The sequence below is a fragment of the Pogoniulus pusillus genome, chromosome 29 (assembly GCF_015220805.1).
Source record: "Pogoniulus pusillus isolate bPogPus1 chromosome 29, bPogPus1.pri, whole genome shotgun sequence".
NCBI classification, from domain to species: Eukaryota; Metazoa; Chordata; class Aves; order Piciformes; family Lybiidae; genus Pogoniulus; species Pogoniulus pusillus.
The window spans coordinates 16,593,101-16,615,112 of NC_087292.1; the positions used below are offsets into that span (position 1 = coordinate 16,593,101).

General features: G+C 56.0%; 1 protein-coding gene across 6 annotated transcripts in view; it reads right to left on the reverse strand.

Annotated features, from left to right (window-relative positions):
• Positions 1-4,705: 4,705 nt before the first annotated feature.
• Positions 4,706-22,012, reverse strand: part of RTEL1 (regulator of telomere elongation helicase 1) — a 65,784-nt gene continuing 48,477 nt past the window's right edge. The window contains exons 28-39 of one of the 6 annotated variants that reach the window (XM_064167653.1): positions 20,715-20,925; positions 19,450-19,587; positions 18,146-18,274; positions 16,193-16,330; positions 15,680-15,796; positions 10,171-10,335; positions 9,872-10,084; positions 9,584-9,769; positions 9,296-9,481; positions 9,025-9,201; positions 8,419-8,522; positions 4,706-5,625 (exon numbers count right to left, since the gene is read on the reverse strand). In XM_064167653.1, coding sequence (XP_064023723.1) covers positions 5,560-5,625; positions 8,419-8,522; positions 9,025-9,201; positions 9,296-9,481; positions 9,584-9,769; positions 9,872-10,084; positions 10,171-10,335; positions 15,680-15,796; positions 16,193-16,330; positions 18,146-18,274; positions 19,450-19,587; positions 20,715-20,925 — 1,830 coding nt within the window. In that variant the 3' untranslated portion in view covers positions 4,706-5,559. The other 5 variants (XM_064167654.1, XM_064167655.1, XM_064167657.1 and 2 more) reach the window with 5 other exon arrangements.

The following is a 22,012-nucleotide window of genomic DNA, read 5'->3' on the forward strand; positions in this document are numbered from 1 at the left end:
AGGAGGGTCACACAGGAACGTGTCCAGCTGGGGTTGGATGTCTCCAGAGCAGGAGACTCCACAGCTCCTCTGGCAGCCTGCTCCAGGGCTCTGCAGCCTCACAGGGACAAAGTTTTCCCTCCTGTTCCCGTGGCACCTCCTTTGCTCCAGCTGGCACCCAGTGCCCCTGTCCTGGCATTGGACATCCCTGAGCAGAGCCTGCCCTGCACATCGTTATCACAGCAGTGAGAGCAGCCCTCAGACTCCTCTGCTCCAAGCTGCAGAGCCTCAGCTCCCTCAGCCTGTGCTCACAGGGAGGTTCTCTGGTGCATGAAAGCCCCTGGCAGCAGCAGCAGCAGCAGCCCTGAGCTCTGAAATATCATCCTCTAGAAATCCCAGCACCTTAGAGGCTGGAAGGGACCTGCAGAGATCATCGAGTCCAAGCCCATGGCCAAGAGTAGTTCACACAGGAAGGTGTCCAGGTGGGGGCTGGAAAGTCTCTAACTAAGTTCCTAATTAAACAGGGCCAAAAAAGAAACTCACTTTTGCTGGGTCAAAGCAGCAAAACCTTTCAATCAAACGAACATTTCAGGGGTCAGAGCAGCTCAGCTTACAGCCAGCAGGGGATGGAGGAACCCACACCATGCATGGAGTGAAGGCTGGCACCCAGCTCCTGCTCGTGGTAACCCCTGGGATGGATGCAGTGCCAGGAAACTCTGGGTGTGGAGCTCCTCACCGTGCCACGGTGTGGTGGCATCAATTAGGTTGGCAGACTAATATTGAGAGAGGGCAAGAGCAGGTCAGGAGGACAGGAAGAACTTCCCTGGGCAACCTTGACCTTTTATGGAGGCAAGCAGCTGGCAGAACCACCACAGGTGGGAAGGGACCTCCAGAAATCAGCCAGCCCAACCCCCTGCCAGAGCAGGGGCACCCTCTTGGCTCACATGGCTCTTCTCCTAGCATCAAAGCCCCCCCAGCTCCTCACTGGCTCTGCACTCAGCTTCTTTCTCCTAGCATTAAAGCCCCCCCAGCTCCTCACTGGCTCTGCACTCACATAGCTTCTTTCTCCTAGCATTAAAGCCCCCCCAGCTCCTCACTGGCTCTGCACTCACATAGCTTCTTTCTCCTAGCATCAAAGCCCCCCCCAGCTCCTCACTGGCTCTGCACTCACATAGCTTCTTTCTCCTAGCATTAAAGCCCCCCCAGCTCCTCACTGGCTCTTTACTCAGCTTCTTTCTCCTAGCATCAAAGCCCCCCCAGCTCCTCACTGGCTCTTCACTCAGCTTCTTTCTCCTAGCATCAAAGCCCCCCCAGCTCCTCACTGGCTCTTCACTCAGCTTCTTTCTCCTAGCATCAAAGCCCCCCCAGCTCCTCACTGGCTCTGCACTCACATAGCTTCTTTCTCCTAGCATCAAAGCCCCCCCAGCTCCTCACTGGCTCTTTACTCAGCTTCTTTCTCCTAGCATCAAAGCCCCCCCAGCTCCTCACTGGCTCTTTACTCAGCTTCTTTCTCCTAGCATCAAAGCCCCCCCAGCTCCTCACTGGCTCTGCACTCAGCTTCTTTCTCCTAGCATCAAAGCCCCCCCAGCTCCTCACTGGCTCTGCACTCAGCTTCTTTCTCCTAGCATCAAAGCCCCCCCAGCTCCTCACTGGCTCTGCACTCACATAGCTTCTTTCTCCTAGCATTAAAGCCCCCCCAGCTCCTCACTGGCTCTTTACTCAGCTTCTTTCTCCTAGCATCAAAGCCCCCCCAGCTCCTCACTGGCTCTGCACTCATATAGCTTCTTTCTCCTAGCATCAAAGCTCCCCCAGCTCCTCACTGGCTCTTCACTCAGCTTCTTTCTCCTAGCATTAAAGCCCCCCCAGCTCCTCACTGGCTCTTCACTCAGCTTCTTTCTCCTAGCATCAAAGCCCCCCCAGCTCCTCACTGGCTCTGCACTCACATAGCTTCTTTCTCTCAGCATGAAAGGTCCCTGTGACCCAAACCAGTCCATGATTCTCTGATTCAGGAGCTCCTGTAGTAACAGTCCCTTGATCACAGCATGGTAGGGACCTCTCCAAAGATCATCAGCCCAACCCCCTGCCAGGGCAGGGGCACCCAGGGCAGGATACCCAGCACACATCCAGGGGGGGTTGGATGGCTCCTGAGCAGGAGACTCCACAGCCTCTCTGGGCACAGACAAAGACACTCACAGGGACAGAATCTCCCTCCTGTTCTCCATCTGGCACCCAGAGACCCTCACCCTCCTCGGGCCATCCCTGAGCAGCCCCTGCCTGCATCCCCCCCTGCACATCTTTGTCACATCAGTGAGGGCAGCCCTCAGGCAGGGGACCAAGAGAGGTCAGCGCCAACTTCCTCCACGCTTTGCAGCTCCTGTGTCATTTGCTTCCCAAATCAGCAAGGAGCGTCCAGGCTGGCTTTGCACTTCCTTTAACCCCTTAGAGGCTTCCTGAAACGATTTCTCTTCCTTCATCATGAGCGTCCTACCTCTGTCCCTCCTCCTCCCTCCAGCCAGTTCCACGCGGATCACATCCCAGCAGCTGGTTCCTGGAGATGCTCTCCTTCAAGCTTTCCTTGGAAGCAGCTTTATTGCTTGGGGCAGACGTGGAGGAAGCAGCACTTTAAACACGTCTAGGAGGACCAGCAGCGAGGTCACGAAGGGGTTGGTGACACAGAAGCCTGCAGCTGGTTCTGTGGAAGCCAGGGCGTGGGACCCTGTGCGTGGGACTGCGCCAGAAGCGGTGCTGGAGCAACCTGCGGCGGGGAAGGTGCGGTCAGCTCCCTGCCCAGCTGCTGCCCGCAGCCTGCGGGGCTGGCAATAGGAAGAGCCCAGAGAGCTGCCCCCCAGCTCAGGCTGCAATCGCTGCTGGGGGGCTCCCAGGAAGCAGGGATGGCTGCACTGGAAGCCTCGCAGGCTGCGGGGTGATGCCAGGTGGTCTGCAAGGGGAGACCTTCTGCCCTCCCCTGGGCGTTCGGAGCTGCCATCTCTCCTGGGAGGAGCTCCTCTGGCTCTGCAGGGAAAGCTGCTGCAGGATATCGAGCACAGGAAGGCTCTTTGCTCTCCACTGGCAGGGCTGCAGCAGCTTGCTCGGCCCAGAACGCCTCAGAAAGCCTCTCCACGCCGGGGCAGGGGTGCCAGGGGGGTTGAATTCTCTTCGCCATCTCAGCTGCAGGCAAGGACAAGCAGCAGGCTGGATGCTGTCCCATCGTCAGGACAGGCTAACACCCACCTGGCCTGGCTGGGAGATGCTGCCAGCAAGCAGCTAAACCTCCAGAGCTGCCCCAGTGCAATCTCCATCACACCAGAAAGCAGCCCCAAACCAGAGCCACTCCAAGCAGCTCTTGCGGGCACAGGGCGCATTCGCTGCTGGGGAGGGCTCCAGAGCTTGGCAGGGTGGGCTCCCAACAGGGAAAGCTCCTCAGCAAGGGGATCCAAGTGCTGAGGAGCTAAGAGAAGGAATGTGTGAGCCTCCTGAAGGCACCAGGATCTTTTCAAGGTGGTGCCTCTGCCTTGCATCACCAACAAGGGAGCGCTCCCAGGTCGGAAGAGCCTGCAGAGGTGAAACAACTCCAGCAGCAAGGAAAAAGCACAGCAAGAAAAGTGTTTGAGGGGGGAAAAAACCCACCCCAGTGTGATGATCTGTGTCCCAGCAAACCACACACACCTCACAGGCCTCCAGCAGCATTTCTGCAGCCCACTGCAGCTGAGCCTAAGCAAAGCCTTCGTTCGCCTGCCTCTGAAGATGCTCAGAGCTCAGCTCCTGTGCTGTGGTTTCCCTCCAGTGGCACAAGCAGCAAGCTGCAGCTCTGCCCAGGGAGAAGTGGACAAGACAGTGAAGCATCTGAGCACTCAGTAACTCCCCACTGCTCCCAGCCTGCCAGTTCCACTCCTCAGCCAGGCTGCAGGATGCACCAAGAAGTCAAAAGCAGCGTCCCAAAGAAGCTGCAGGCAGCTGCTGCCACATGAAGAACTCAGAGAACGGCTGAGGCTGGAAGGGATCTGCCCTCCAGCAGCTGAGGGGAGCCTGCAGGAGGGCTGCAGAGGGACTTCTCCTGAGGGTGTCTGGAGACAGGACAAGGAGGAATGGTTTGGAGCTGAGGCAGAGCAGGGTTAGACTGGAGATGAGGAAGAAGCAGCCTGCCAGTACCTGAAGGGATCCTGCAGGAGAGCTGGGGAGGGACTTTTGACAAGGGCTGGGTGTGACAGGAGGAGAGGGAATGGCTTTGAGCTGGGAGAGAGGAGATTGAGAGTGGAGATGAAGAAATTCTTTAGAGTGGTGAGACACTGGCACAGGCTGAGGGTGGTGAGACACTGGCACAGGTTGCCCAGGGAGGTTGTAGAGCACAGAATGGGATCAAAGATTCTTCAGAGTGAGGGTGGTGAGAGTCTGGCACAGGCTGCCCAGGGAGGCTGTGGCTGCCTCCTGCCTGGAGGTGCTCAAGGCCAGGCTGGATGAGACCTGGATGACCTTGGAGGCTCTCTTCCAACCTGGTTGATTCTAGATGGAGCAGCCTGGGCTGGTGGTCCCTGCCCATAGCAGGGGGGAGTTAGGGTAGATGATGTCTCTCAGATCCCTTCCTACCTGAGCCATTCCACAAATGGAATCCTGTGCTCAACTCTGTCAAACAAAACTATTCCAACAAGGTCCAAAACCCCAGAGGGTGGAACCTTCCCAGGACCCCTGGGATTCAACATCCAATCACCTCCAGTCTGGCAAAACCCAATTCAGGCACCAATGGCTTTATTGGAAGCTTTGGTTGACTTACAACAGCAACTGGGAGATACAAAAAGGATTCAAACCCTTCAGGCTGACCACTGCAACCCAAACTGCTCACAGAGTGCAGGGACTGAGGAGTTTTAACATCAGTTGAACTCCTTTTGTCCCTTCCTCTCCTGGAGAAGCAAACATCAGCTAACAGAGGCACAACAGAAGGAACAACACCCAGGAGAAAACAAAAGGCTCCCGAGAAGCACTTCACAAAGGCTGCCACAGCAGGCTGGAAAGGGTCAGGCTCTGGAATGCCCAACAGCTGCCAGGCAGTGCTCAGACTCACTGCCCAACCATGGCAATTTCTCTTCAGCAGATCATTTTTCCCCCAGGATCTTCTACTGGAGGCAGCAGCTGCTGCCAGGCAAATATGAATCCCTTCCTCCAGCAGCAGCAGGCCGGGGGAGGAAGGGCACTGTGGGCTCCTGGCTCTTGCCAGCTCAGCTCTGCTGCCAGGCTCCTCCCAGGGTCTGGTATTGCCTGCAGGGTGCAGTGAACGCCACAACCCCCTCCAGGATATCAAACTCCAGCCTGGCAGTGTCCAGAGGAGAGCTTAGAGGCTGACATGAGGAAGGTACCTGCTGAATCCCAACAGAGGACATCGTTCTGCTGTCTCCTGCTGGTGGCTGAAGACAGAGACCCTGCAGACTTGGTCACCTCTGCAGGAAGAAGAAGTGAGAGGTGCTGGCGTGCAGGATGCCAGCCACAGAGAGTGAACTGAGCCTTCAGCCTGCTTCTGCCCAGCTGGAGCACACAGCACAGGGATCCCTGCTGCTGGCACCAAGCACTTGTCCCTGTCTGAGGTTCAAGTCAGAAGGCTTCAAGTAACCTCCTCTTCTTCGCACGGCAGTGGCACTCTGGGCACCTCTTGCCCACCTAGGATCAAGAACAGAGCACAGGACACAGTTCAGCCACTGCAGTTCTCTGCCAAGGTCCAGAGACACAGAATGGGTTGGAAGGCATCTTCAAGCTCATCCAGTGCCAAGCCCTTGCCATGGGCAGGGACATCTCCCACCAGTCCAGGGTGCTCAAATGCCTCATCCAGGCTGCTCCTGAACACCTCCAGGGAGGTGTGGAGCACAGAGCTTTGTGTGGCCACCACCACTTGTGCCTGCTCTGCTCTGCCTCCCATCTCTTTTTGGCCACTGTCAGTCAGGAAGCTGAGCTACAGAGAGCTGAGCTGCAGAGAGCTGAGCTCTGACTCAGTTTCTCTGCTGTGTTCTGATCTTTGCAAGTCGTAGGACTGCACCCAGCTCCCTCACAGCAAAGCTCTGATTCACCTTGCTCGGGAATCCAGGGACTTGCTCTCCCCTGCCACAGTCTGGGCAGTTTCAGTGTAACTAAAAAGCTCCTTCAGGTGAGTGGCAGACGTGGAAGGGATTAGTTACCAAGGACCCCTGGGGCAGTGACTCACCCAACAGAGAGCCATGGGTGGGAATCTCCAAAAAGAGAGTCCAAAAAAACCGGCCTGGAATTGTGCCAGGGGAAGAGGAGAGATTAGGAACTCTTTCTGCCCTGCCCAGGGAGCTGGTGCAGTGCCCAGCCCTGGGGGTGGTCCAGAACTGTGTGGCCATGGTGATGGTCCTAGGATGATGGTTGGACCTTGGAGGTCTCTTCCAATGGAAACAACTCCAAAGGACAGAAGAGGAATGCTTCCAGCTGGGAGGGACCTACACTGCCCACCTCACTCCACAGCCTGCCCTCTTCAGGGCAGGACAAGAGCTGAAGCCTGTTATGAAGGGTGCTGGGGCATGGAGCACCCCTCCAGGGAGCCTGTACCAGGGTGTGCTCACCCCTCTCACGCAGGAATGTCTCCTGACAGCCACTCTGAGCCTCCCCCAGCACAGCTTTGACCTGCCACTGCAGCCCAAGGAGGAGAGCTCAGCACCTCCCTCCTCCACATTCCTCCCTTGGGCAGCTGAGGTCAGCCGCAGCCTCCTTTCTCCTAGCAGCCCAGCCCCTCCTCACATTCCTTCCAGCCCTTCCCTGCCCTCCTCTGGATGCCTGCGGGCACCTGAACGTGAACCAGTCTCATCTAGCAGATCAGACAGTCCTAATCCCCAGCCCGAGGGATGTGCAGTCAGAGCAGTGATTAAAACCACTCAGGCTGAGCAAGCCTCAGTGACTTAGCTCTGAGCCATCAAACTGGACTTGGGTGGGAGCTGAAGGAGAGAACCAGACCTCAGCGTTATCCACAGCCCCCCCAAGAGCAGGGCACTGCAATTGCTCAACAGACAACACTTCTCATCTTGTGGCTTCCTAAACTGAGGCAGCAGCAATCCCAGACTCCATCTTACTGGCAGAGGGAGAGAGTTTTCCCCCCCAGACACCAAAGTGTCTGAGCTGGGATAATCCCTGTGGGATAATAAATGCTTGCCCAACCAAAAGCAGTCCCCAGGGAGCTCCTTCTCCCCCCCAGCCAGCAGAGATTCTAAACATGTGCCAGGAAAATCCTTGCCAGGGCTTTCCAGGAGCCTGAGGATTGAAGGCTGCAGAGGGACTGCTCCCAAAGGGCTGCAGGGACAGGCTGAGGGCAGTGGTTTGGAATGAGAGCAGAGCAGCTTGAGAGTGGAGGTGAGGAAGAAGTTGTGCAGCAGGAGGCTGCTGGAGCACTGCAGCAGGTTGCTGAGGCCCCATGGCTGGAGCTGCTCAAGTAGAGCCCGGAGAAGGCTGTGAGCAAGCTGCTGTAGGGGAGGATGTCCCTGCTGGCACTGGGTGACCTTTGGAGATCCTTTCCAGCCCAACTCATTCTAGCATTCTATGACTGTCCTTCAGCTCCACCAGACTCTGGCATGGAAGTTAAAACCAGAGTGCTCAGAGGTAACATCTCTTCAGTGCAACTCTGCCCAACCTGCAGCAAACAGGAGATCATGAAGTGTTTGGGTTGGAAAAGCTGTTCAGGATCAGCTCCTTCATTGCTGCCTGCAGCTGCCTGCAGGGAGGCTGTAGCCAGGTGGGGTTGGGCTCTGCTGCCAGGCACCCAGCACCAGAACAAGGGGACACAGCCTCAAGTTGCCCTATGTTTGCCCTTTTGCAGCCAGCAGAACTTCACCAGCCTGCCAGGACCTTGCAAATGTGATGAAAGAAGTGATCAAATCCTCCAGTGGGATTTGGGGCTTCTCTCTGGGAAGAGAGGAATTGCCTGGGCTGGGCAGGGCCCTCTGAGCTCTAAGAGCCCAGGTCCCTGAGCTGCTCACACAGCTCTGTACCACAAAGCTGCTGAGGGGAATGGAACAGCTCTGTTAGGAGAGCCTGAGGGAGCTGGGGCTGGGAGAGAAGGAGGCTGAGAGGTGACCTCAGCAATGTGCAGGTGAGTGCCAGGAGGCTGGAGCCAGCTCTGCTGGGTGATGCCCAGTGCCAGGCCAGGGGGCAGTGGTAGAAGCTGAGGCAGAGGAAGTCCCATGGGAACATGAGGAGGATTTTTTCCCTGTGAGGGTGGCAGAGCCTGGCACAGGCTGCCCAGAGGGGCAGTGGAGTCTCCCTCTCTGGAGATACCCAACCCCTGCCTGGATGTGTTCTGTGTGATCTGCTCTAGGAGCTGCTGCTCTGGCAGGGGGGTTGGAGTGGGTGAGCTTTGGAGGTCCCTTCCAGGCCCTGACACTCTGTGACTGACCAGACCCAACTCCCCAGCAGTGCCTGGCAAAAGGCAACCCCCAGGAGGCAGAGCACCTTTAAGATGTGCTTCCAGCAGGCAGCACAGCGAGTGCAGGGGCAGCAGGGACAGCCATAGGGCACGGCAGCCTCGGATCCACAGCCAGGGCACACGTAGCTCTCTAGGGCACAGGAGGGGCAGGGGGGGGAGAGAGGAAGGGAGGGAAGAGATGACTCAGGTCCAGCAACCACCTGTCCGAGTCTGCTGCAGGCAGCACACAGAGCGCAGCCCAGAGAGCCACCCCCGAGCCTCAGGAGCCACCTGAGCAGCCCAGCCCCTGCCAGGGGATTCCCCTCCCATGGCCTTGCTCAGCCTCTCACTGCTTCCAGCCCTCCCTTTAGGAACTGAAGTCAGATCCTGGCTTTAGAAGGAAGTGGTTGAGCAAAGGCAGGCAGAAAGCTCTCGGGAAGCCATTAGCTCACTGTGCTAGAAGACACTGAAAGGCTTTCAGAGCCTCTGCAAGGAGGAGGCAGCTCAAAAGCTGCTGAGCAAAGCCACACCAATTACTGTGGCACCTGGGCAAGCACAGGCAGCACTTCACAGGCTGTTGGGGTGATCCTCAGCTAGCTTTAATCCTGACTATCAGAGAATTAACTGCCCCCAGAAGCTCGCTCAGTACTCACCAGAGTCTGTCTCAGGCTCCGGAGGGAAGTCAGGCACAGGCTCAGCATCTGCAGGGCCTCTCACATTGCTGAGTCCTTCAAACTCTGGGAATTCAAGCTTGATTTGCTGGGTAGAGCAGGAGGGGAAAAGCTCCCCCAGAGCTGTCTCTGGCACTTCAATCTTAACCTTGGCTTCGTCTGAGCAAACACAGGCAGTGTTACAATCCTCATCTCTGTCATTCATCTTTAACCCTGACTCTTAACTGCCCCCACAACCTCACTCAGTACTCACCAAACTCTGGCTCCAGCTTTGGGGTGAAGAGAGGCACAGGGTGAGAGCCTCTGGGGCCTCTCATCCCACTGGATTCTTCCTCTGCTTCAGTCTTTGGCCATTCAAGCTTGATTTGCTGGGTAGAGCAGGAGGGGGAAATCTCCTCCTGAGCTGTCTCTGGCACTTCAATCTTAACCTTGGCTTCGTCTGAGCAAACACAGGCAGTGTTACAATCCTCATCTCTGTCATTCATCTTTAACCCTGACTCTCAGAGAATTAACTGCCCCCACAACCTCACTCAGTACTCACCAAACTCTGGCTCCAGCTTTGGGGTGAAGAGAGGCACAGGGTGAGAGCCTCTGGGGCCTCTCATCCCACTGGGTTCTTCTTCTGCTTCAGTCTTTGGCCATTCAAGCTTGACTTGCTGGGTAGAGCAGGAGGGGAAAAGCTCCCCCAGAGCTGTCTCTGGCACTTCAATCTTAACCTTGGCTTCGTCTGAGCAAACACAGGCAGTGTTACAATCCTCATCTCTGTCATTCATCTTTAACCCTGACTCTCAGAGAATTAACTGCCCCCACAACCTCACTCAGTACTCACCAAACTCTGGCTCCAGCTTTGGGGTGAAGAGAGGCACAGGGTGAGAGCCTCTGGGACCTCTCATCCCACTGGGTTCTTCTGCTTCAGTCTTTGGCCACTCAAGCTTGACTTGCTGGGTAGAGCAGGAGGGGAAAAACTCCTCCAGAGCTGTCTCTGGCACTTCAATCTTAACCTTGGTTTCATCTGAGCAGACACAGGCAGCATTTAACAGACCTGTTAGGGTAATCCTCACCTTTCTCATTCATCTTTAATGCTGACTTAGAGAATTAATTCCCCCCAGAACCTCACTCAGTACTCACCAAACTCTGGCTCCAGCTTTGGGGTGAAGAGAGGCACAGAGCCTGTAGGGCCTCTCACATTGCTGAGTCCTTCAGGTGCTTCAAACTCTGGGAATTCAAGTTTGATTTGCTGGGTGGAACAGGAGGAAAACTTCTCTGGCACCTGAGCCTTAAGCTTGGCTTCACCTGAGCAAACACAGGCAGTGTTAGAATCCTCACTCTGCTCATTTAGCTTTAATCCTGACTAGCAGAGTACTAATTGCCCCCAGAAGCTCACTCAGTACTCACCAAGCTGGCTCCAGCTTTGGGGTGAAGATAAGCACAGCCTGTGGGGCCTCTCACATGAATACTTCAGACTTTGGTAACTCAAGTTTGGCTTATTTTTAAGGAGAGCAGGAGGAGGAAAGCTTGCCCTGAACTCCTTCTGGCACCTCAACCTTAACCCTGCTTGCATGTGGTGAGAAAATGCAACCCCAAACCCCAGTAGAGCTCAGAGCACAACACAAACCAGCAGGCAGGGTAGGAAGTTTTTATTGTACAAGAAGCTAAAACACAGCTTAAGAACTACTTTTTTTCACTGCCACACTGCTTGGTAACAGAAGGTTGTGTTTCAAACACTGAAAGGGACTCTTCCCAGTTAAATAGTTCTGGGGAGCTTCTTCCTAGACCAAGTGGAGCTCTGATCCAGCCTTGCTCCCATCTCCTCTTAGAAGCACAGAGCTCTGCCCTTGCCCATCACACAGTTTGGAGCTGGCACTTAATTCTTGCTTCCTTGCACTTCTCAGCTCCCATTCCCTTTTATCTTACACCTGTTTGGGTTTGAGCACAGGGTTTGGCCAGGGCCAGCTGGCTTTGATCTTCCAAGTGCAGGCAGGGCTTGGCTGCTCCGGGCTGAGGCTGCTGGACGCCAGCCAGCATCGCACCGCATCCCATTCCACAGGCCAGGCCAATCTTCATTCCCGACCTTGCATGGGGCTCTTTGCTTCTTCCTCCTCCTTTTCTTTCAGCCTCTCTGCACTCTGAGCACTGCCTTCACCTTGCATGGCCTGCTGGCACTGCTGCTCCTCCCCAGAGTCCGTCCCAGCCAGGTCCCTGCAGAGCTGCTGGAACTTCTCTTTGTGGTGAGGGCGCACGAACATGCAAAACCCTGCCCAAGAGAAAAACCTGTCAGAGGCAGAGCAACAGAAATGCCCCTGGCCATGGGCAGGCTCCTCAGAGGGCCTTCAGCTTGCTGGAGCACTCAGTGGCTTTGCTGGCAGGCTACTCAGGGTGGGGTTTTGCTTGCCAGGAGAGAGAGGAGATTCTTCTTTTCCATCCTAAGCGCTCAACTCAACCTCCATATCCTTCCATTCTCTACAGCTAAGCCTCCAGATCCCTGCTCCAGCCCTGCCAAGTGCTGAAGAGAAAGCAGGTAGGCAGCAAACACCTGAGCAGACAGCTTCAAAGGGGAAATGTCTTTGTTTCTGTTTGGTTGACAAGGATTCACAACACACAGGGCAGAAACCCCGGGTAAAAACCAGCCCCATTGAGACTCGCTGCCAGGGACAGATGGTCCTAGCCCAGGCTCCTCTGAGGTCACCACCACCTGCTCAAGAAAGAGCCTGACTCTGCAAGAAGAGAGTGCTCAGGGGGAGATGGTGACTCACAGTGCCAGATAGTTCCCTCCCCTCCCACTGCAGCGTCAGGACTGAGCTGAGTCAGCAGGAGAGAGATTATCACCTCCCAGTCTGGAGGCTGTGCCCTCTAACCCAGGTCAGTGCCAGCAGGTTTCTGGCATTCCCTATAGGCAACAGACCAGACCTACCCCAAGCAGCTCCCAGGGTACAGAGTGTGCATCACTTCCTGCAGGCAGCTGGGAGAAAGTGAAACTGAGGCGTTGCAGGGCACAGGATGCCTCCCTGCAGGCAGTCCCGACCAAACGGGAGCCCTCCCCTTGCTTTCTCTACACCTTTCAGATGCTGAAAGCTTCTTCCACACCTTGTGATTAAGCCCACAAAAGGAACCCCCACCCCACGAAGAAGCCACTCCTGAGAACAGAAACATCACCCTGAGATCCCCAGGAGGAAGCTGAGAGGAATGATAAAGGACACTGAATTACACCACAGGTCCTGAACCATTCCCAGGCAAAGCTCTGCAGGAGAAGAGTGAACCAAAAGTCTGATTGCTCAGCCCAACACCTGGCTGGCACCCAAGAGCCTTCTGCCCCCAACACCTGGCTGGCACCTAAGAGCCTTCTGTCCAACCCTGGCTGGCACCTAAGAGCCTTCTGCCCCCAACACCTGGCTGGCACCTAAGACACTTCTGCCCCCAACACCTGGCTGGCACCTAAGACACTTCTGCCCCCAACACCTGGCTGGCACCTAAGACACTTCTGCCCCCAACACCTGGCTGGCACCTAAGACACTTCTGCCCCCAACACCTGGCTGGCACCTAAGACACTTCTGCCCCCAACACCTGGCTGGCACCTAAGACACTTCTGCCCCCAACACCTGGCTGGCACCCAAGAGCTCAGCACCCCAGAGCCAGGAGAGGTGCCAGACCCTGCACCCAGCAGTGGCTTTTCTCCAAAGCAATCATTTGGAGCAACTGAGAAGGGAAAAGAGCAGAGGTGCTGATGGTTAGGAGTGGATCTGCTCCCTTAAAGCCATCAGATCACTTCTAACTGTGCAGAGAGAACATTTTCCAGCCCTGGCACTGTATTCTTGCTTCCAATGATTTACCAAACTTGTCCTGCTGCTTCTTTTACCTCCCAGAGGATGGGAGAGGAGAAGTTTGCCAGTGGTCAAATTAACCTCCAAAAGTGGAAGCATTTGCAAACTGATGGGTGGTGACCTCACACTTTACTCTGCTGAGAGCTCACCTGCAGGGCTGGGGCCAGCTCTGGAACCCCCAGCACAGGAAGGACATGGACCTGATGGAGAGGGTCCAGAGGAGGCCTTGGAAATACTCAGGAGCTGGAGCAGCTCTGCTCTGAGGCCAAGCTAAGGGAGCTGGGGAGGTGCAGCCTGCAGGAGAGAAGGCTCCAGGCAGAGCTCAGAGCAGCCTGCCAGGACCTGCAGGGGCTACAAGCAGGCTGCAGAGGGACTGCTCCCAGAGGCCTGCAGGGACAGGCTGAGGGCAGTGGTTTGAAATGAGAGCAGAGCAGCTTGAGATTGGAGGTGAGGAAGAAGTTGTGCAGCAGGAGGCTGCTGGAGCACTGCAGCAGGTTGCCCAGGGAGGGAGCTGAGGCCTCCTGGCTGAAGCTGTTCAAATAAAGCCTGGCTGGGGCACTTAGTGCCATGGTCTGGTTGATTGGCCAGGGCTGGGTGCTAGGCTGGACTGGACGAGCTTGGAGGTCTCTTCCAACCTGCTTGATTCCATGATGCTAAGGTGAGGCTGGAGGAGGCTGTGAGCAAGCTGCTCTAGGGGAGGATGTCCTTGCTGACTGCAGGGGGTTGCACTGGGTGACCTCTGGAGGTCTCTCTCAATCCAAACCACTCTCTGAGCTCCCAACATCTACTTTCAAACTACACCAAAGCAATGTGGAAGTCCTCCCTTACTTTGCAGGAGGTGGAAGTCCTGGGGCCTCTCCGTGGTGAGGGCTGCAATCACTGGCACCATAGCATCATAGTTGTCTGTCCTCTTGTAAGCCAGCAAGGCCTGGCAGAACTGGCTGTAGGTGTCTGTGGTCAAAGCCCTTTTCACCTCGCTGAGATATGCAGACCTGAGCACCTCCTGGTGACCTCTGCTGGAGCTTGAAGCTTTCCCGGTGCCTCTGGGAGCTCCGGCAGCATTCTGCCCTGAGGGGCAAAGAACACACATCAGCAGGGGATGAACCAAGAGCTCAGCTCGCTGGCAGCTTCTCCTTGTACCGAGAGGGAGGCTCCTGGCCCTCAGTTCCCTTTTAGGAGAGAGAAGAGGCAGCTCTTTATTTGGTGGAGCTCAGGAGGAGAGGCTTTGGTGGAGGTCTGCAAACAGGAAGGCGAGCAGCAAAGGAAATCAAAAGGAACAGCACAGCTTCATCCAGGAGAAGTCTGCAAAGCCTCCCAGGCAGCAGCAGCTGGGCACTTCTCGTGGCTTTTGGGAAGAGAAAGGATTAGCTCTGGAGGATTCTGTACCCTTTCAAGGAAGGCTCCTAAGCTGCCCAACCTTCCTACTCATTTCCTCGTGAGGGAGAGAGAAAATTCCCCTGCTGTTCTCAGGAAGATCTGCAATGAAATCATAACTGAGCTTTTGACTCCAACAGATAAATAGTGGACAGTGGGAGAGCAGAGGGACAGGCAGAGGGCTAGGAGCACTCAGGGGAATCCATTCCTAGTCTCCTTTCTGCCAAGAGCTGGCCCACAGCAGCAACAGGAACTGTTCTCTTCTTCATACCTGTGCTCACCTTGGCTCAAATCTAGAGCTGCACTGCCCTCAGTGGCTCTGCCCTGAGCCCCAGGGAAACAGGAAGCTTTGTGCTTAGCTCAGTCTTTCCCTCCCTGACATCAGCCAGGCCAATCCCCACTGCAAGCTTCTGCCTTTAGCTGCTTCCTTTCACAGCCACCTGAGCTAAATGTGTTGGCTTTGTGTTTTGTAGCATCCTTGCTGAAAAGGAGGGACAAGGAGCTGCTGGAGAGGGTCCAGAGGAGGCCAGAGAGATGGAGCAGAGTGCTGGAGAATCTCTCCTGTGATGGCAGGCTGGGAGAGCTGAGGCAGTTCACTGTGGAGAGAAGGCTCCAGGGAGAGCTCTGAGCTGTGTTTCAGTATCTGAAGGGGACCTCCAGGCAGGCTGGGGAGGGACTGTGCAGGAGGGCTTGGAGTGGTGGGAGAAGGGACAAAGGCTAGGAACTGAGGCAGGGGAGATTTAGGTTGGACACCAGCAGGAAGATCTGCTCAAAGGCTCGACCCTTCCAAGGGCATTTGTCCAGCTCCCACAACCACAGCCTGCATCTCACCTCCTGAAGCACAGGGAAGCAGCCTCACTTTTAGCCAAGGCTCAAAATGAACCCAAACTTCCAGGGAATCTCCTCTTGTCAGGCCTGGATGAAGGAAGGGAGGCTGGGGAGGGACTGTGCAGGAGGGCTTGGAGTGGCAGGACAAGGGACAAGGGTCTGAAAGTGGGGCAGGGCAGGGTTAGGGTGGACAGGGCTGGCTGATAGCTCAGGCTGGATCAGCTTGGAGGTCCCTTCCAACCTGCTGGATTCTATGGATCTATGACCAGCAGGAAGCTGTGCACAGTCAGGGAGGTGGAACTCTGGAACAGGTTGCCCTGGCATGTGCTGGAGGCCACATCCCTGGAGCCATCCCAGGTCAGCCCTGCTGTGGCCCTCAGCCACCTGATTTCGAGGGGGAGGTTTCTGCTGCCTGCAGGGGGTTGGACAAGATGCCCTGGGAGGAACCCTCCCAGCTCTATGCCATCTGCCAGCCTGTGATCAGCCTCACTCCCACCTGCAGACAGCCACTCCCTGTGCCAGGCTGACACAAGCAGAGCTGCTGCCAGCAGCAGCCAGAGGCAGTGCTGAGTCCTGCCTGAGCCTGGGGCTGCAGCTGGGTTGAGCAGGGAGGGTACCTGCAGCCTGCAGTCCTGCTGCCAGGTGGAACTGTCCTTGGTTCATCTGCAGCCCTGGGGTCAGCTGGGCACAGGAGGCCTTTAAGAATGCAGCTCTCTGCCTCCTGCGCCTTCTTCCTGTCAAATCAAATCAGTCAGTTAACAGGGAGCCTGAGCAAGGACAGACACAGAGCTGCAGTTCAGAGCCTGTCATTCCAGGCTGGAATCACCTGAGGGTGCAGAGGATTTCCCTAAGGTGCTTGGGGGTTTTAGGACTTCCCTGTCTCAGGGCTTCACATCATCACCTTCTACTGCCAACCCCGGCAGCAGCCTGTGGGCACCAAAGAGCTGAGGCCACATCCCTGGAGCTACTCAAGGTCAGGCTCAAGAAGGCTCTGAGCAAGCTGCTCTAGGGCAGGATGCCCCTGTGGAGTGCAGGGGGCTTGAACTGGGTGACCTTTGGGGGTCCCTTCCAACCCAACCCATGCTGTGACCTCAAGCTGGCCACACTCAGCACTAGGAGCAGCTCCTCACTTCTTCTCTTGGTTAGCTTCTTCCTATCTCGCTGCTGGAAGCTGCACTCAGGTTTGTAGCCATAACCCAGTCCAGTCTGACTGCAGCAGGCTCCACCAAACTGGTTTTTGTGTTGAGGCTGAAGAAACTGGTAAAAATCTTGCAGTAGAGAGGGAGGGAAAGAGGAAAAGGGGAAGAAAAAAAAAGAGAAGTCATTCAGTGCAGAGTGGGTCACGAATGGCACAGAAATCTGCAAGGGAAGAAACTCAGTGTTAGGTGAGAGGGAGAGAGAAAAGGGCAGTTAAGAAATCTCAGTGTTGTTAGCTGAGCAGTAGCACTCTGAGCACTCATAAAGGCCAGGCAGCAAACTCCCACCACTAGCAGTAGCAGCAAGTCCAAGCTAAGGCTTGCACCAGGAACATGACCTGGCTCATTCTTGGTCAAAGTGCTGCTGCAGCAGCACACAGCCCTGAGCCACATCACAAACCAGCAGGGCAAAGCACCTGCAAGGTTGATCCTTCAGCTAAGCAATCAGGTGTTCACTGCACACCTCACCTTCCTCCCTCACCACAAGAGGTGAAGCAAAGAAACCTCTCTGACCAACTTCAGAGCTTTTGGGTGCCTGCCCACTTGGGACCACTGAGGCTGAAAGCCTCTGTCTGGTGCTCCACCATTTACTTGGGGGCATTGGTAAAGTCAAAGTGGGAAACAAGAGTTGGGCTACTATCAGTACTGACTACTCATCCTGAGCTGCCCAGTCCTCAACCTCAAAACTAACCTCAAACCATTTACAAGATGAGTAACACTATCAACAGCTAAGTCACAGGGCAAAAAGCCCTCCCCATTTGCTCAGCAAGTGGAGAAGCAAATGAGAAGTGACAGAGACAACTCCCTTCAATTAGGAGGAATGCTGGTGGGAGGTCAGGCCCTGCTGCTGAAAGCCAAGGAAGCCCCAGGTCAAGCAGTAAAGTGTCCCAGAGCAGCCTTACTCACCAGCAGTTCAACATAAGACTGCTCTAAATGCTCTGCCTGCTGATTTACTGTTCAAAGGCTCAACCCTTCCAAAGGGATTTGTCCAGCTCCCACAGCCATAGCCTGCATCTCACCTCCTGAAGCACAGGGAAGCAGCTTTGCTTTTAGCCAAGGCTCAAAATGAACCCAAACTTCCAGGGAATGTTCTCTTGTCAGGCCTGGATGAAGGAAGTGAGGCTGGAGAGGGACTGTGCAGGAGGGCTTGGAGTGGTGGGACAAGGGTTTGAGACTGAGGCAGGGGAGATTTAGGTTGGACACCAGCAGGAAGATCTGCTCAAAGGCTCAACCCTTCCAAGGGCATTTGTCCAGCTCCCACAACCACAGCCTGCATCTCACCTCCTCAAGCACAGGGAAGCAGCCTCACTTTTAGCCAAGGCTCAAAATGAACCCAAACTTCCAGGGAATCTCCTCTTGTCAGGCCTGGATGAAGGAAGGGAGGCTGAGGAGGGACTGTGCAGGAGGGCTTGGAGTGGTAGGACAAGGGACAAGGGTCTGAAAGTGGGGCAAGGCAGGGTTAGGGTGGACAGGGCTGGCTGATAGCTCAGGCTGGATCAGCTTGGAGGTCCCTTCCAACCTGCTGGATTCTATGGGTCTGTGACCAGCAGGAAGCTGTGCACAGTCAGGGAGGTGGAACTCTGGAACAGGTTGCCCTGGCATGTGCTGGAGGCCACATCCCTGGAGCCATCCCAGGTCAGCCCTGCTGTGGCCCTCAGCCACCTGATTTCGAGGGGGAGGTCTCTGCTGCCTGCAGGGGGTTGGACAAGATGCCCTGGGAGGAACCCTCCCAGCTCTATGCCATGATCAGCCTCACTCCCACCTGCAGACAGCCACTCCCTGTGCCAGGCTGACACAAGCAGAGCTGCTGCCAGCAGCAGCCAGAGGCAGTGCTGAGCTGAGCCGTGCTGAGCCTGGGGCTGCAGCTGGGTTGAGCAGGGAGGGTACCTGCAGCCTGCAGTCCTGCTGCCAGGTGGAACTGTCCTTGGTTCAGCTGGGCACAGGAGGCCATGGAGAATGTAGCTTTGTCCTTGTGCCTTCTTTCTGTCCCATCAGCCCAGCTTCTTGTCAGGGAGCCTGGGGAAGGGCAGACACAGAAAGCTGCAGTTCAGAGTCTGTCATTCCAGGCTGGAATCACCTGAGGGTGCAGAGGATTTCCCTAAGGTGCTTTGGGGTTTATAGGACCTCACTGTCCCAGGGCTTCACATCATTACCTTCTATTCACAACCCTGGCAGCAGCCTGTGGGCACCAAAGATGACACAGACAGAGTTTAGAGGCAGAGAGCAGCCCCACAAGCTCAGCAGATGTATAAAACCCCACTTGAGACAAAATAGCACCATGCAAACTGTGCAGCAAGCACTGCTGAGGCATCTGCAGGTGCAACTGGGGGGGCAGGGATGAGGACCATGAGAGCAGAGTCATGAGAGGATGAGAGCAGAGTCCCAGCTCAATAGTGACTAACCAGAACTGCCTCCCAGCTTTGGGTTTTCACACGAGAGGCAACTTGCTCTGCAAGTGGGCAGTGTCCACACTGCAGCAGAGAAGGCTCCAGGCAGAGCTCAGAGCAGCCTGCCAGTAGCTGAAGGGGCTGCAAGCAGGCTGCAGAGGGACTGCTGGCAAAGGCCTGCAGGGACAGGACAAGCTGCAGCAAGCCAATGACTGCAAAAGTGATTGGGGGTGGAGAAAGGATGGTAAAGGAGAAGCAGCAACATCTGCATTGCCTCTCAGTGCTGCTGCTCTCAGCCAGGAGCAGAGAAGTGGTGAAGAGAAGGCTGCAGGAAGTCATGAACAGGCTCAAGGGGCTGGAGGAACTCTGCTGTGAGGCCAGGCTGAGGGAGCTGGGGGTGTGCAGCCTGCAGGAGAGAAGGCTCCAGGCAGACCTCAGAGCAGCCTGCCAGGACCTGCAGGGGCTACAAGCAGGCTGCAGAGGGACTGCTCCCAAAGGCCTGCAGGGACAGGCTGAGGGCAGTGGTTTGAAATGAGAGCAGAGCAGCTTGAGAGTGGAGGTGAGGAACAAGTTGTGCAGCAGGAGGCTGCTGGAACACTGCAGCAGGTTGCCCAGGGAGGGAGCTGAGGCCTCATGGCTGGAGCTGCTCCAGGTGAGGCTGGAGCAGGCTGTGAGCAAGCTGCTGTAGGGGAGGATGTCCCTGGTGGCTGCAGGGGGGTGGCACTGGGTGGCCTTTGGATGTCCTTTCCAGGCAAACCTGTGATGTCAAACTGTTCACACCCAGCATTAAAAGCAGCTTCTCACCTCCTGCCTTCATTGACATTTCCCTCTCTTCTTGCTGGAGGCTGTGCTCAGGTTTGTAGCCACAACCCAGTCCAGTCAGACTGCAACAGGCTTCATCAAACTGCTTTTTATGTTGAGGTCGAACAAACTGGTAAAAATCTTTCAGTGGAGAGAGGGAGAGGAGGGAAAAAAGAGGGGAGGGGAAATGTCAGTCAGCCCAGAGCAGATAACCCAGGTCAGAGAAGCCTGCAAGGGCAGGGCTGCAATGTTAGGTGGCAGGGAGATAGCAAAGTGCTGCTAAGTAATTGAAATCTAAGTGGTGTCAGCTAAAGGCTGTGCAAGATGCACCCTGAGCACATACAAACCTGCTCCACATGTTCTGCCTACTGCTTTACTGCTCCAAGGCACAACCCTTCTGAAGGGCTTTGTCCAGCTCCCACAGGCACAGCCTGCACCTCACCTCCTGCAGCACAGGGGAGCAGCTCTGCTTGTAGCCAAGGTTTAAAATCACAGCAGCACAGAATTAACCAGGTTGGAAGAGACCTTTAGGATCATTGAGTCCAACCTAGCACCTAACCCTTCTGATTAACTAACCCATGGCACTAACTGCCTCAGGCAGCCTCCTCCTGAACACCTCCAGCCACGGCCACTCCACCACCTCCCTGGGCAGCCCATTCCAATGCCAATCACTCTCTCTGACAACAACTTCCTCACAACATCCAGCCTGAACCTGCCCTGGCACAGCTTCAGGCTGTGTCCTCTTGTTCTGTTGCTGGCTGCCTGGCAGCAGAGCCCAACCCCACCTGGCTACAGCCTCCCTGCAGGCAGCTGCAGGCAGCAATGAGCTCTGCCCTGAGCCTCCTCTGCTGCAGGCTGCACACCCCCAGCTCCCTCAGCCTCTCCTCACAGGGCTGTGCTCCAGGCCCCTCCCCAGCCTTGCTGCCCTGCTCCAAACACCTTCCAGCACCTCAGCATCTCTCTGCAATGGAGGAGCCCAGAACTGGACACAGCACTCCAGGTGTGGCCTGAGCAGTGCTGAGCCCAGGGGCAGAAGTAGCTGCAGAAGTTTGCTTCTGCATCTCCTGCACTCATTGTATCCTCAGTGAGGCAAAGTATGAACCTCCCTGGGCAACCTGTGCCAGTGTCTCCCCAGCCTCACTGTCAAGATTTTCTTCCTCCTCTCCAGTCTGAATCTACCTTCCTCAAGCTTCAACCCACCTGGGGCACTCAGGCTGCTCACAAGCCAAAGGTCACAGCACAGAGGTGAAGCAGGGAAGTGACTGTACCTCGTAACAAGGGATGTTTGCTTTCATCCTCTGTGAAGAGAGAGCTCAGCTGAGCCAGCATGGCCTGGAAGTCGTTTGTCACCTTGTAGTGCTGAAGAGCCCTGGAGAGGAGCTGGTAGCTCTGCTGGCTGAGGGTCTCCTTCACTGTGGCAATGTAGGAGGCAGCTCGAGCCTTCTTGGGGTCACCCAGCTCTGCTGTCTTCTCAGCTTGCTGTGAACAGAGGGAAGCCTCCCAGTGAGGAGCAGGGCTGGAGTTCCTCCTGCATCAATCCAGCAACTCCAGCAGCACAGCAGCTTTCAGCTGACAAGTTGCTGCCTGCTGCAGTTCTGGAAGCTGCTCTCAGAAGCAGGAGTTCTGGCCCAGAAGTGCAGCAGAAGGAACAAATCTAAGTGGCCTGGCTCCTGGAAATGTCCAACTCAGTGAAAACCACAAACCTCTGAGGCAGGAGAAGGCCACAACAGCAAGGGCCAAGCATTTGGTTCTGGAAGGCACTGCAGACAGCAGCAAGCCAGGCTACTCTGCCATGCTGGGCAACCTCCTTCTGCAAGCATCAACAGCAGGGGCTTGAAACAGACTCAGAAGCAGCCCTTCTTGAAGTGACTGCACCTCACAGAGTGCTCACACACACAGCCCCAGCGTGGAGGGCTCGGAAGGGACCCCTGGAGATCAGCCAGGCCAAGCTCCTGCTAAAGCAGGGCACCCCCAGCAGCCTGCCCAGCAGCTTGCCCAGCAGCACAGCTGGGCTGGGAAGCTCTGCACACAAGGAGACTCCACAGCCTCTCTGAGCAGCCTGCTCCAGGGCTCTGCACCCTCACACCAAGCAAGTTCCTCCTCAGAGAAGCTTCCAGTTTGTGCCCATTGCCCCTTGGCCTGTCCCTGGGCACCAGTGAGAAGAGCCTGGCCCCAGCCTCTTGCCCCCCACAGCTCCTTCAGCTCTTGCTGAGCATTGCTGAGATGCCCTCTGGGGCTGCTCTTCTGCAGGCTCTCAGCCCCAGGGCTCTCACAGAGATGCTTCAGTCCCTCCCCAGCATCTCTGTAGCCCTCTTTGAACACACAAGCTGCTGCCAGGGGTCTTCATACCAAAACCCATCAGCAACAGGCCAGCTCCCCGTGGCCCCAGGCTGCTGTTAACACCCCCAGCTGGTGGCTGGATCTCTTTTATGCCTCCACTGCCATCTGTGAGGGGCTGAAGGCCCACAGAAGAGCGATGCCATCCACCCTCTCTGCTGCTAGCCTCAGAGGAAGCTGCTCACAGAAGGTGCCCAGGACTTGTTGCACAATACTCTTATTAAGCCTC